The sequence below is a fragment of the Salmo salar genome, chromosome 28, assembly GCF_965601325.2.
Source record: "Salmo salar chromosome 28, fSalSal1, whole genome shotgun sequence".
In the NCBI taxonomy this organism is placed as follows: domain Eukaryota; kingdom Metazoa; phylum Chordata; class Actinopteri; order Salmoniformes; family Salmonidae; genus Salmo; species Salmo salar.
The window spans coordinates 22,967,754-22,981,374 of NC_138318.1; the positions used below are offsets into that span (position 1 = coordinate 22,967,754).

The window sequence follows — 13,621 nt, forward strand, 5'->3', positions numbered from 1 at the left end:
GCTATCCCAGTTGTCCCAATGAACAAGTGTGTGATTAATAGGGTTAATCCTGTCAATGAAATTCTATCTCAACAAAATGTACTTGCTTGGACCTTGATAACATGTGCATCATTAACATCAAAACATGTCCTTCCTGTGTACAGCAGGGATCTAAATCTATGACAATTATGTCAATCTGACCCTATAAAATCATCAACTCTTGAGGGATTAGGGTGTCTAATGAATTAATATTTTGATGCAATGTCATCATCCACGTGCAGAAGTCTAAACTGTGCAAAGTAGAGGGCAGGAGGAAGTCATTGTGTCAAAGTAATCCATTCTGTTACCAACATGGGATTGTATTCAAGGTTGTTGTGAAGGGAGAGAAATCATGAGCTGAGCATCCAACCCTGGATACTAACCTCCTCCACTGTATAAATGCCCAAACACACTGCCCATCAGGACACAACTTTCTGCTGCCTGCTGAACCCTTTGAGTCCTTCAGGTAAACCTATATTGATCAGACTTCTCTTACTGTTATATATAGTTATTACAACAATTTGCGAATAATAAGCAATTTAAACTGCTTCTACCATTTCTAAATTCAGAGAAAATCATTTGTTTTCACTTAGGCTTTCTTTCAGGATGTTAGGTCTTCATGTAGGCACCTTGATCTCCCTGTTCCTGTGTATTCTCCTGGAACCCGTTGAGGGGTCTCTCATGCAGCCCTGTCAGCCCATCAACCAGACTGTGTCTCTGGAGAAGGAAGGCTGCCCAACGTGCTTAGTCATTCAAACCCCTATCTGCAGTGGCCACTGCGTCACCAAGGTACAATGTATATAGTGGTTCAGTATCATCTGAATGTACTATGCAGTGGTTAGTATTATCTTATTTAGCTAGGCCATAACTTCCTTAAATTGTCACTGTGTTCTTCATAATTGCGTATCAAATACTAGAAACAACCCTAATGCGTAAAAAGAAAATAAAACATTGACCTACATTTACCTTTTCTCCTGTGTATTTATTTACCAGGAGCCGGTTTTCAAGAGCCCATTTTCCACCGTGTACCAGCATGTGTGCACCTACCGGGACGTCCGCTATGAAACGATCCGCCTACCTGACTGTCCCCCTTGGGTGGACCATCATGTCACCTACCCTGTGGCTCTGAGCTGTGACTGCAGCCTCTGTAACATGGACACTTCTGACTGTACCATCGAGAGCCTGCAGCCAGACTTCTGCATTACCCAAAGAGCACTAATGGATGGTAACATGTGGTGACATGTCAGCCAACATGCCTGCCTATGTAATGACATGGTATATTACACCCGCCCATTTAATGACATGTAGGTCCAATGTATGGGGAACTCAAACTGAACTCAAATTTCATAGGTACTACAGACATGGGCTTGTAGGTTGTATGTGAATGTACTTGTACTCATATGTACTTGTACTCATATCTGAATAAACTGGCTCCAACTCTGACCACTTTCAGTGTCCTCTTTTTAGAGGGCCTCCGGGAGAGAATGGGAACAAAAGAGGAGAAAGAGCGATCTCAAATATCCACATTATCAATTTATTGAAGGAAAGAAGTCCATATTTTTCTAAAAAGCTGCAATACAAGCCCAACAAAGATAGTGCAATGCAGAATAGGGCTGTGTACAATACAGTATGTTATGCATTGTATATTAACAAGCAAGGCACGTACTCTTCACATTTTAACTACAACAATAAAAGTAAAGTAGGTTTATTTAAAAAAAATGGAACCCCCTTTTTCCTCCCCAATTTCGTGATATCCAATTGCGATCTTGTCTCATTGCTGCAACTCCCCAACGGGCTCGGGAGAGGCAAAGGTCGAGTCATGCATCCTCCGAAACATGACCGGCCAAACCGCACTCCTTAACACACCCGGAAGCCAGCTGCACCAATGTGTCGGAGGAAACACCATTCACTGGCGACCGAAGTCGGCGTGCACGTGCCCGGGCCACCACAAGGAGTCGCTAGAGCGTGATGAGCCAAGTAAATCCCCCTGGCCAAACCCTCCCTTAACCTGGACAATGCTGGGACAATTGTGTGCCGCCCCATGGGACTTCCAGTCACGGCCGGTTATGACACAGCCTGGAATCAAACCCGGGTCTGTAGTGACGCCTAAAGCAATGCGATGCAGTGCTGTAGACCACTGCGCCACTCGGGAGGCCCGTAAGGTATGATTTTAACAAAGAAAAGAACAAGGTTAAAGCTCCCAATTCACCGCTTTTTTGACAACGTTTCGATCTGATCATTTTAACAAGGAGTTTATAGGAGTTATACATAGTGAATCATACAGCTACAGTCCATTATCCTGGACCTGTCCTACCTGGAGCCTTCTACTCCACTATCAGTCATGGTCATAGTGTTTGTGACCTGACTCTGCTCCTCGTCACCCATGAGCTTGTCGAAGCAGGGGAAGGCCAGAGTGTCCTTAGCTCCCTTTCTCATGAACACATAGAGTAGAGGATCCACAAGGGGGCTGAAACTCTCAAAGATTGTCCCAATCATCACATCCTCTTGGCATGTTACCCCTGATATCACATATTGTATGATGAGGGGTAGGAACAGGACTGTGTAATTGCCCAGCACAAGGGCCAGGGTACCAATAATCCGTCTCTGTTCGACAGCTGGCACAGAGATGGAGACGGACAGAGCTTTCAACGTGCCCACAAGGAAGAATACAAGCAGTGGAAAGGGTATGAGGAGGCTAACTGCAAACAAAATAAGTGAAATCTCAAAAGTCGGTGTGAGGGAAAACATGGAGATTTGGATGAAAGGAACCACCCAGATAATGGAGGACACTATGAGCGAGAATTTGATGTTACGGCGAAAACGGTACCAGAGAGGAAATGCAATCACAAGATATCTCTCGAGAGCAACACATACCATGAAACCAATGCTTGCACTGATACCAAAGAATTCAATCATTTTTGCTATCAATTTCCAGGAACCAGACAGTATGATTGGCCTCATGCAAATCTGAATGAGATCTGCAATAAGAAGGTTGATAACATAGACTGGAGCGATGTGATCAGCTCTGATCAGGAAGTACATGGCATAAATGGACAGACAGATCAGAGGAAAACCAATGGAGAATGTTGTCCACTGTACAATGGTTTCAATGGTTTCAACGAGGCTGCTATTTGATGCGATGTCATCCGAATTATTGCAGAGGCTTGCGTCCATCCTTGATGGTGCTTGTTGTTGCAGGAACTAGGGAATGGCAGGGTTCTTCAGATTCCAAGTTCAAGGTCCTTAATATTTTCCTGCTGGGCCTACACTAAGAAAAAAAGTGAAATAGCTGGTGTTTTACTCTATAACATTAAGATCCCGGTCATGATTCTTTAAAATAGGTCTAGTTTTGAGCTGCAATAAGCATCTTTACTCAAAATCTAAAAGCAATTCCCTTCAAAATAAACAGGAAGTATGCTCAATATAGTTCTACGTTCTGCGTATTTTTTGTAAAACTGAACATGTAATACAAAATGACCTGTCAAATTGCAATGTCTATAGACATTAACATTCTTACGATGTGTAAATGTTAGGATACCTTAAACGTCTCTTTTTATGCAATTAACTAATCAATTGAGCATTTATTACGTTTTTTATGAATATCATATAATAGAAAAAAATAAGAAAAACTAAGTTATCACTGCACATTTCAGTGTTTAACATGTGTAGCACAAGCAAAATTCAAGTAGCCCTTTAGCAACCATGTGGAATCTACGGTATGGTCTTACCTGGAGGTTAATTTCGATTAATTGCCATTTGTCTTGTAGCTCCTATCAAATCAACAAATTATCAGGAAGTGTAAATGCAAGTTAGAAACATGCAAAAAATAGTCCAGTAACTTTTTTTTTTTACGACACAGATACTCACAGATTCTCACGGTGCACACCCAGTGACAATACAGCATGTACGTCTGAGCCTTATATACTGTGAGACAGGAAGTCCACCACTCCAGGATGTCAAATGTCATTGCACAATTTGTGTTACTACAGCATTTGTCAATCTTCGATAGCTGATTGCCCAGGGAGATCATATGACATTAATAACAGTGGTTAAAAGACCCCGAACCTAATCCATTCCACACTAAGTTGCTACTTCACTGTATTTCAGAATGACAACAGGAATATTACATCTGACGTATAACATAATACACTTCATGCACACATCTTATAATATGCATACACCATTTTGGGTGAAGAAGCTGTTAGTTTTATATTCACAGACTTGATGTGTTGTAGTACAGGCAGCTACTTGAGAATAAAACAAAAAAACTTACTAGTGATATTCCACCATACTTTTATAGGTCAGTCACAATGTCTAGGTCCATCAGACTTAAAACCAATATGTTGAGACAATGATGAAACGTGCAGTCCGCCGTCACACACAAATGCAACAAACTAAATATTGTGCAAATACTTCAGAAAAATGACTTCCTTGTCACTAATGTTGAAAATGTGGGCTCACATACAGTACCTGTAAAAAGTTTGGAGAAGGGTTTTTCTTCATTTTTACTATTTTCTACATTGTAGAATAATATGGATGACATCAAAACTATGAAAGAACACATATAGAATCATGTAGTAACCAAAAAAAAGTGTTAAATAAATATTTTATGAGATTCTTCAAAGTAGCCACCCTTTGCCTTGATGACAACTTTGCACACTCTTGGCATTCTCTCAACCAGCTTCATGAGGTAGTCACCTGGAATGCATTTCAATTGACAGGTGTGCCTTGTTAAAAGTTAATTTGTGGAATTTCTTTCCTTCTTAATGCGTTTGAACCAATCAGTTGTGTTGTGACAAGGTAGGGGTGGTATACAGAAGATAGTCCTATTTGGTTAAATACCAAGATGTCAAGAACAGCTCATATAAGCAAAGAGAAACGACAGTCACCATTACTTTAAGACATGAAGGTCAGTCAATACGGAAAATGTCAAGAACTTTGAAAGTTTCTTCAAGTGCAGTCACAAAAATCATCAAAACTGGCTCTCATGAGGACCGCCACAGGAAAGGAAGACCCAGAGTTACCTGTGTTGCAGAGGATAAGTTCATTAGAGTTACCAGCCTCAGAAATTGCAGCCCAAATAAATGCTTCAGTGTCAGGCCTTCATGGTCGAATTTCTGCAAAGAAACCACCACTGAAGGACACCAATAATAAGAAGAGTCCTGCTTGGGCCAAGAAACACGAGCAATGGACATTAGACCAGTGGAAATCCAAATTTGAGATTTTTGGATCTAAACGCTGTGTCTTTGTGAGATGCAGAGTAGGTGAACGGATGATCTCCGCATGTGTGGTTCCCACCGTGAAGCATGGAGGTGGTGTGATGGTGCTTTGCTGGTGACACTGATTTATTTGAAATTCATGGCCCTCTTAAATAGCATGGCTACCATAACCTTCTACAGCGATACGCCATCCCGTCTGGTTTGTGCTTAGTGGGACTATCATTTGTTTTTCAACAGGACAATGACCCAACACATCCCCAGGCTGTGTAAAGGCTATTTGACCAAAGAGAGTGATGGAGTGCTGCATCAGATGACCTGGCCTCCACAATCACCTGACCTCAACCCAATTTGGGATGAGTTGGACCGAAGAGTGAAGGAAAAACAGCCAACAAGTGCTCAACATATGTGGGAACTCCTTCAAGACTGTTGGAAAAGCATTCCAGGGGAAGCTGGTTGAGAGAATGCCAAGTGTGCAAAGCTGTCAAGGCAAAAGGTGGATTTTTTGAAGAATCTAAAATCTAAAATATATTTTGATGTTTAAATCTTTTCTGGTTACTACATGATTCCATGTGTGTTATTTCATAGTTTTGATGTCGGCACTATTACTCTCAATGTAGAACATTTAAAAAAATAAATAAAGAAAACCCCTTGAATGAGTAGGTTTGTCCAAACTTTTGATTGGTACTGTAGTTCTTTGACAGGGAAGTTCATGAGTTCAACCACTCTTGAGTGTTGTTGATTAGGATGACTGAGCTTCTTTAAGATTAATTGATGTGTTCAAGGAATGTGTTTAAATGACATCAGTGTCTGTTAGGAGGAACTAGGCCCTGGATTATAGACTGAGCAAAGTACAAAATGCAAATTGACTCTTTTCATTACCATCAGCATAGCTCAACTGGAACATAGGGAAATGTGAGTCTGTATTGCTTCTGTGAAACCGCTTATCTAGCAGTTCTAGGAAGATAAGTGACCATGCCATTCAGCACCAATAAAACATTTATATAAAAAAGCCAAAAGGAAATCAATCCAATCCATAGCACGGACCTGGTACCAGACGCATCGTCTACTGTGGGGGATCATCCAGGTACAGTAATTGACGTTCACCCATCAACAGCAAGGTAAAACACACTGAGGAGGAACTCACAACGCTCTTTCCATGCGGTTCTCTCCAAAGCTACTTCAGGTAAGGCCATAGATTATCTCTGTCTATTTTTGGCAGGGGGAGGCAATACCAAAGGATCTAAATGCTATGGGGGTGAATGGAATTCAGGAAACATTTTAAATCTAAAATATCCATGAACACGAGACGGAAATATGTGTGTAGCCTTTAAGCAACAGTTAGACCATGGTCTTAATAAAGACAAGTAGAGAGACATAGAAGTGTTATTGGGAGAATGCCTGTGCTGTTTGTAGCCTAGAATGTACTAAAGGCTGTCACTGACAGACTAAACAAATGTGATATTTAAAATGTTGTACGCATACTCCTTCTAAAGGTATTTAATACATTCTTCCTGTTGCTGTCATTCTAGTGTGTGAAAGATGAGGACACGGTCACAAAATGACTATACCGGTAAATGCAACTAAACACCACAAAAATATATCATAAACCACCTGAAATGACCAGAACCCCATGGATAAAGATATGAATATAGGGTCTGTTAACAACAACACAAACAACACTGACACTACTTTTGACCGTGTTGCTGAGGTCATTGGCTGGATAACCTTTGCCGTTGGGCTACCTGCAATTGGATTGGCCCTTTACACAATGAAGAACCTGGTCAAGGGTCCCAATCCTGTTCCTGTCCATGTCATCAGCCTTCTTGTTTCAGACATTTTCAGTTTCATTGGAAGACCACAGGCTGCCACTGGGAGTATCCTATCGGCTGACACTGCTACCCTGATCTTTTATTTTGGCATCATATCCAACATTACTTTTATGGTTTGCATTGCACAAGAGCGACACCTGCTGGTGGCATACCCCCAGTGCTACGGCTGCTGCAGCAAGCTTAAACAGTCCTCCATCATCTCCCTGGCTATGTGGGGAGCGCCCTCCGCTGTTCTGGCCCTCGCAGTGTTTAAATACTTGTTCTGGTTTGCAGTGGCCCTTCTCACTCCCTTCCCTTTTCTGTTGTTTTTCTTCCTCGACTCGTGGAGAGCGTTGCTATGTTTCAGGTCAACTTCTACAGCGGAGAAAAAAAGGTCTGTGGGTATACAGGCTGCAATCCTGACCAATTATACCGTGCTGTTTCTTCCCTTCATTCTGAACATTCTGCTCGAGTCGTTGAAGGAGGAAGTACGCTACTTAGGGCTGATTGCCAATCTGTTGCTGTATCTGAGTCCTCTAGTGGACCCGTTCCTCTACATCTTCATGACTAAGGGCCCCAGAGAGGTAGTGGAGTCCTTACTTTGCTGTAAAAATAAGCTGACCAGGCAGCCAGAGATACAGACTGTGGTTACTCTGTCAGAGACGGTCACCGAGACCCGCCTTTGACTATAAATCAATTCAAATAATAATCGTCCTCTCCTGTTACAATGGTGCTTAGGAATAATTTTTAAATGGTTGTTTGACTTTGATAGATCAATTTCAATAGATTCATCCTCATCATTCAATAAAGTGATGCTACAGAGAGCACTGTTCATGGAGATATTTTTCATTTAAACTCCACAGAGCAATGTGTTCACTAGCCACTAGGGGTCATCACACCTCAGAGGTGTAACAGAAACAGGACTTCCAGGGGAAAGGCAGATGACAGATATATCTGCAGTCTGTCACTCACGTCACCACCACAGAGTAGATCTAGGGGACTTGGTCCTTTGGTGCCTTGGCTGGTGAAAACATGTCAACACAGAGATATGAATGAGAACAGTTGACACTGCCAGCAACCGATCAAGGACCTGGTGGTCTGACAATCTAAGCTACCTCATTCCAAATGGAAAATTCTGGCAAACAGGATTGCGTATCTAGCGTCAACAAGGCACAGTGAGTAAATATTAAGGATTACATTTAGTAGTTAGCTCTATGGCTTTTGAGTTATGAAGGACAGCTCACTTTTCCAGAACTTCTACATTTGACAAAGTTCCATGAAAATCACCATTGAGGTAGCACATCCTGAGCATGTTGATCAGTTTCACAGAACATTTATCATCTTGAGAGAAAATACAGTAAGCTAAACGGACTAAGGGCAGGATTCAATCGGATAGCTCCTTTCTGGTAATGCACGATTTTAAGCAAATGTTAACACGGTCACGGATATCGCATTCAAAGCAGATCTTCCGCGGTCCGGATTGAATCCTGGCCAATATCAAAATAACAATATTTGTTTGTGATAGGATGAAGGAGCATGCCTCTCTGGATCTTCATTCCTTCATTTCTTGCTGCCAGGAGCTGAAACCATAGAGCAGCTTCTCTTTGTATTGTAAAATGTACCTTTGTAGCCTGGTGGAACAGTCTGTTTGTGCTCTTGCTAACTCCTCTCTGTATTCCTTCATTGTCATACTAAACATGTATGGCATGACCGAAGAGTTGGCAACAGCACATACAGTACGAAACCAGGGTTTCTCCTAGGCTATGTGTCGTACAGCATATTGTGCAGTTTTTCATGATATAGTGTTAAGCAATGCATGGAGGTCACTGGTCAGAATTCGTCAGAATAAGCCGATCAAGATGGTACTGTTACTGAGCGTTTCATACTGTTTAACGCCTGTCTGAGGAGCTTTTGATAGTTGCACAACTGTCTATAAAGCTATTTCTTCTGTCATCTGGTCATGTTTTAAAAAGGAAAGAACATATCTTGTTATTCTTATTTATAGTTATATTATTCATATATCATTATTATAAAACTCTTATTTCTAATGTAATTACTCCCTTCCTGGACTGCACATAGTAAGCTGTATAGCTATAAAAAATATATATAATAATCATGATCAAGGAAAATGAAATACCAAATGTAAATATGAGTGGTCTATTGTAGATATTTCTTTAAATATTTTTCATTAACTGAAGAAGTGATATTTGATAGTCCAAATATGTATCATGTACAATTAATTGTAAACACATTAAAGTCTATTTTGACATCTAATATTGTTTTTGCGTCTTAATTTATTATTCCACAAATAAATACTTCTGTAAATGTCAAGTCCTGACCAGCAGAGGGAGTAATTGCTTTTGTTTAGCCTGCCACACTGTTCTTGTTTAAACAGTTCACTGGCTGGCTGCTGCAGACTGACATTTACCGACCGTTGGGACAAACTATTCACAAGTTGCTTAGTAAGCTGGATGTAATATTGGATGATGGCCCTCGACAATGCTGCACACTTTGAGAAGAACAAGGCCATCTGAGAGGCCCATTATGTGGCAGCACAGGGCCAATGCAGGGTAGAGGCAGATAATATGAACTTACATTGTTATACCTTTGCTATGAGTTGGACCCTAGATGGAGGGGCCAGTCAGCTATCGAAACACCCAGCTGAACCCTAGGATGGAGGGGCCAGTGAGCTATCGAGACACCCAGCTGAACCCTAGGATGGAGGGGCCAGTGAGCTATCGAGACACCCATACTGTCATCACTGATGCAGCACCTGTGTGTTGGGAGTTTGTGGAGAGGTCCGCTTCTCCACTGTGGCCTTTGTCACACCGAGACTAGGGGCTAAGACATGCACACATTCCTCTGACAGTTTGCAGTCAGAGGAAATGCATGCCTCTTAAGATGCAACAGGAGTGAAAGAGGGAGAAGGACAGGAGACAGAGAACTAGTTCTCCGCTGTGGCTTTGTGTCAGACCTAAAGACCCAGAACGCACACATACACATTTGTACTGGAGTGAATGAGAGAGAGGAAGGCTGGATGAGAGACAGTGAGGTGTGGAAGATTTACTACAGTGCCGTGGGACAATATGATGCAGATTGCCATCTAGTGGCCATCTGGTAATACGGTAGTAGACTATTGTAGTACTCATTATTTAGTCCACACATTGATTTTTATTTAACAAGGTAAGTGTTAAAAAAATTCCTGCTTGAGAGTAATGATTAAATAATTCTACCCTAACTTTAGGGATATGGTCTATATAGCCTATAGAATGAGTAACTAAAGGGTTAAGCATAAGTCTCATAAGATTGCCTAGGATAGGAGAGGAATGGGGGTCTGTGGGTTTAAGTAAACATCAATAACTGTTATACTGTGGTTGACCTGACCTAGCTACCACTCTGAGAGTTTATGATCTGAGAGGGAGTACCCCTCGAGGTTTCCCTGATCTCAGAGATATGAAACTGTCAGGTGGGTAAGAATTTATGGTTTTGAGAGTTCTGGGGTCGAACAATTAACTCTCCTTAGTGTAGTGTGTAATGTGTGTGCGTAAATAAGGAGCCTGGTATATAATGATGTCTCTGTACAATGAACTGGAGAGCGCTCTCCTGAATAAACAATTCCGATTCTTGTAAGCTGGGCCTCTGTCTGTGTTATTAAACCAGAATCTTACACATTCTGGATGGCAGACTGAGTATTTTAATTGAAGTTAACATTGAGAACATAATTCTCATAACAGTAAGTCAGTTAAGAAGACATTCTAATTTACAATGACGGCCTACCAAAAGGCATAACACTGTACAGAAAGTCAATCAATATTTATTCAGCGCACAACCAATCATCTCTTAAATAATTATGAATAGATCCACCATTGAGCACAAAAACAACACTTGTTACAGAATATTTTACATAAAAATAACATCTGTCAGACAAACCATGCCTGACAACATGATCCAATAAGACAGAAAAATAGAAGAACATTTAAAGGCTGTGGACATTGTGAACTGCAGTCAAGGGTGTGTGAAAGAATCAATGATTTGACGACAGGATCACGTAATCATTTCAAGGACATGAAGGGCAAGGCTCCTGCTCTTTTGGTTTACTGACGGTGTCCAAACTCGTGCCTTCATACATGACCTTGTTCTTGATGCCATCCTGGATCAACCTTTGCTGCATACGAAGCTGGGCATTGGTAATTCTACAGTAGATCCTGAGAGCGCCAGCAGAAATAGACCATCAGTTAATACACAGGGACCTGCATAGGGGTATAGGCAGGGGCGGAAATCCCGGGGGGGACGGGGGACACACGACCCCCCCATCCTGGGAAAAATATGATTTGTCCCCCCCAATATATCACTGAAACATAACTATGTAATTTAAATAATATTAATAATACGCAATGAAAGCAATTGTGCTGATTATAGACACTTAATAGCGCGTTTTTAAGTTTCAAAAGATTGCGACCCCCCCACCCTTTGCCTCACAATGGTTTGATCCACTGCCAGTTCCTTAGTTGGCAGGGTAACAGAGGGGTGGTATCCACTGTCTGAAAGGCACTCAATGAACGTAACTGACGTGAGGTTAATCCAGTCAATCGCGCACACACACTAGCTAAATATGCAGAGCTTGCGGGCAAATATTAACTATTAAGCTAGCTAGTACCTATTCCATTTATGTGGCCTCGTCAAAGATGGAATCTTTGCTATCGTGTATTTATTCCAAGATCAGCATGCAGATGATGTAAGTTAGTGCTTCAAAGTCCCTGTGATAAGGTTAGCGATAAACTGAAGTCCAAACTGAACAGAACTACACTCTCTTCTACCATTGTCTTAAATATATTTAATGGTCTCATTGCAAAAGCTAAATTGTCGCAAGGGAACTTTTATTTATTTATTTTATTTCTCCTTTATTTAACCCGGGTAGCAAAGATTATAGCAAACACCACTGAAACGGAATTGGTGCTCGCTAGCTTTGCAAATTCAGCTATTGTTGGAAGCCAGCCAATATGAAACAAACTATTAAAATTACAAAAGGTTGCAGCATATGTTGTGTAAATGGTGAACTCATACAGCTGTCAACTCTTGTCATTTTAATCCGTATCACATTTGCTAGCTACCTTTTAGATCGAAGCCCAAATAGAATGATAAAAGATAAGATGATAGAAGCCCATCTCCTACTGTAAATAACCTACACACTGTGTGTGTGTGTAGCCAGCCAGCCAGGTAGAAAAATGGCCGAAAATTAAAAGAACGACATCAGAGTATTTTTCAGTACACCAAAACGCAAAGTAAGAACCCTAGTAGCCTAATATCTCAAAGACTAGTTGATAAAATGTTCATAAGAAAGAAATGAAATTCTAATGGAAATGTTTCACAATGATGTCATTAGGCAGAGCAGGCAACAGATGGCACACAGACAGCAGAGTTGGGGACAGATATGCAGGGACAGACTGGCAGAGACAGGGAGTCTCGGGTAAGTTTGTTGAGTCTTTGTTTGGCAACATGAAAGGTTCTCAATTTTTTTGACTTGTAAAATAGGAACATCATTGGAAAATGCCATGGATACCCCCACTCTCAACTTAAACTGGTGACTGAACTAAGATTTGTTAAAGGCAATGGTATTGCTGTTGTGATTAGTTGTGTAGTTTTGGGTACCGGTAGTTAGGAGTACGGCAAACACCTTATTTCTTTGGTTCCTCAATATACATTTACCATATTACAATGTAGTCTATGTGTTACAGCACTACTTTTGGTGTCCCCCTCAGGAATTGCTCTTGAGAAAATTTCATGTAATTGTCCCCTCCAAAGTTGATATCAGATTTTCGCCCCTGGGTATAGGCTGTATAGGGGTATATGCTTCAAAGGGGTGTAGGCTGTATTGGCTGCATAGGGGTATAGCCGTATTGGCTGCATAGGGGTATAGGCTGCCATGGGGTATAGGCTGCCATGGGGTATAGGCTGCATAGGGGTTGTTGTACTACACAAATAGATGAGAACATCTCATGAATATGCTGAATAAATATTCTAACATGAGACAATAATAAAGTTGTCACCCCGCCTGTGTTTTGGTAAAAAGCAGAAGTATGGGCCTGGAGAAAAGTAATCACTCTCAAATTCACAGACAGAGCTATGGATGCAAGGACCGCAAAAGTATAGTTTTAACAATGTTTTGAGGCTATACAGTGTGTTTACACTGTTTTAGTCCAATGTTTGTAAACAATCTTATATTTCAAGAATCAGTGGGTCTATATCATTAATTTGTAAGAATGGAAAAAGCAAATAAGGATTCTCACTTTTAATGGACATCAACTAGCCAACAAGTAGGCTAAGCTTATAAATCATCAACACTGACTTCAAAACCTACCATGATCCCAGTGTGGTAAGCATGAGTCCTGCAAAACCTATGTCAAAGGACCGCTTCACTCGACCTGTGAATGACAAATTAAAGGCATGTGTAAGAAATGGAGAAATACTGTCAGAAGCCATAGAGGAAGAGATAAAGGAGAGGATTTACTCTGCCCAAAATCTGTGCTTGTGAGATAAGCCCTTTTTTGTTTGGAGGTCTATGAGAGAGTGTTTTAT

The 13,621-nt window shown here is 41.1% G+C and overlaps 2 protein-coding genes across 3 annotated transcripts; one reads left to right on the top strand and one right to left on the bottom strand.

The window, feature by feature from the left end:
• Nucleotides 1-618: 618 nt before the first annotated feature.
• On the top strand, nt 619-1,460 carry LOC123731427 (gonadotropin subunit beta-2). The gene is made up of 2 exons (XM_045710044.2): nt 619-807; nt 1,012-1,460. The coding sequence occupies exons 1-2, from the start codon at nt 625-627 to the stop codon at nt 1,255-1,257; spliced, it is 429 nt and encodes a 142-aa protein (XP_045566000.1). The 5' UTR covers nt 619-624; the 3' UTR covers nt 1,258-1,460.
• Nucleotides 1,461-1,531: 71 nt separating this feature from the next.
• Nucleotides 1,532-4,029, bottom strand: LOC106589684 (G-protein coupled receptor 4). Of its 2 annotated transcripts, none has more exons than XM_014179945.3 (3): nt 3,886-4,029; nt 3,747-3,788; nt 1,532-3,281 (listed from the first exon to the last, which is right to left on the bottom strand). In XM_014179945.3, exon 3 carries the CDS (start codon nt 3,190-3,192, stop codon nt 2,329-2,331), a length of 864 nt encoding a protein of 287 aa, XP_014035420.1. In that variant the 5' UTR covers nt 3,193-3,281; nt 3,747-3,788; nt 3,886-4,029; the 3' UTR covers nt 1,532-2,328. The 2 variants fall into 2 exon arrangements, with proteins under 2 accessions (XP_014035420.1, XP_014035419.1); XM_014179944.3 differs by having other exon boundaries at nt 1,532-3,286; nt 3,886-4,025.
• Between the last annotated feature and the right edge of the window lie 9,592 nt (nt 4,030-13,621).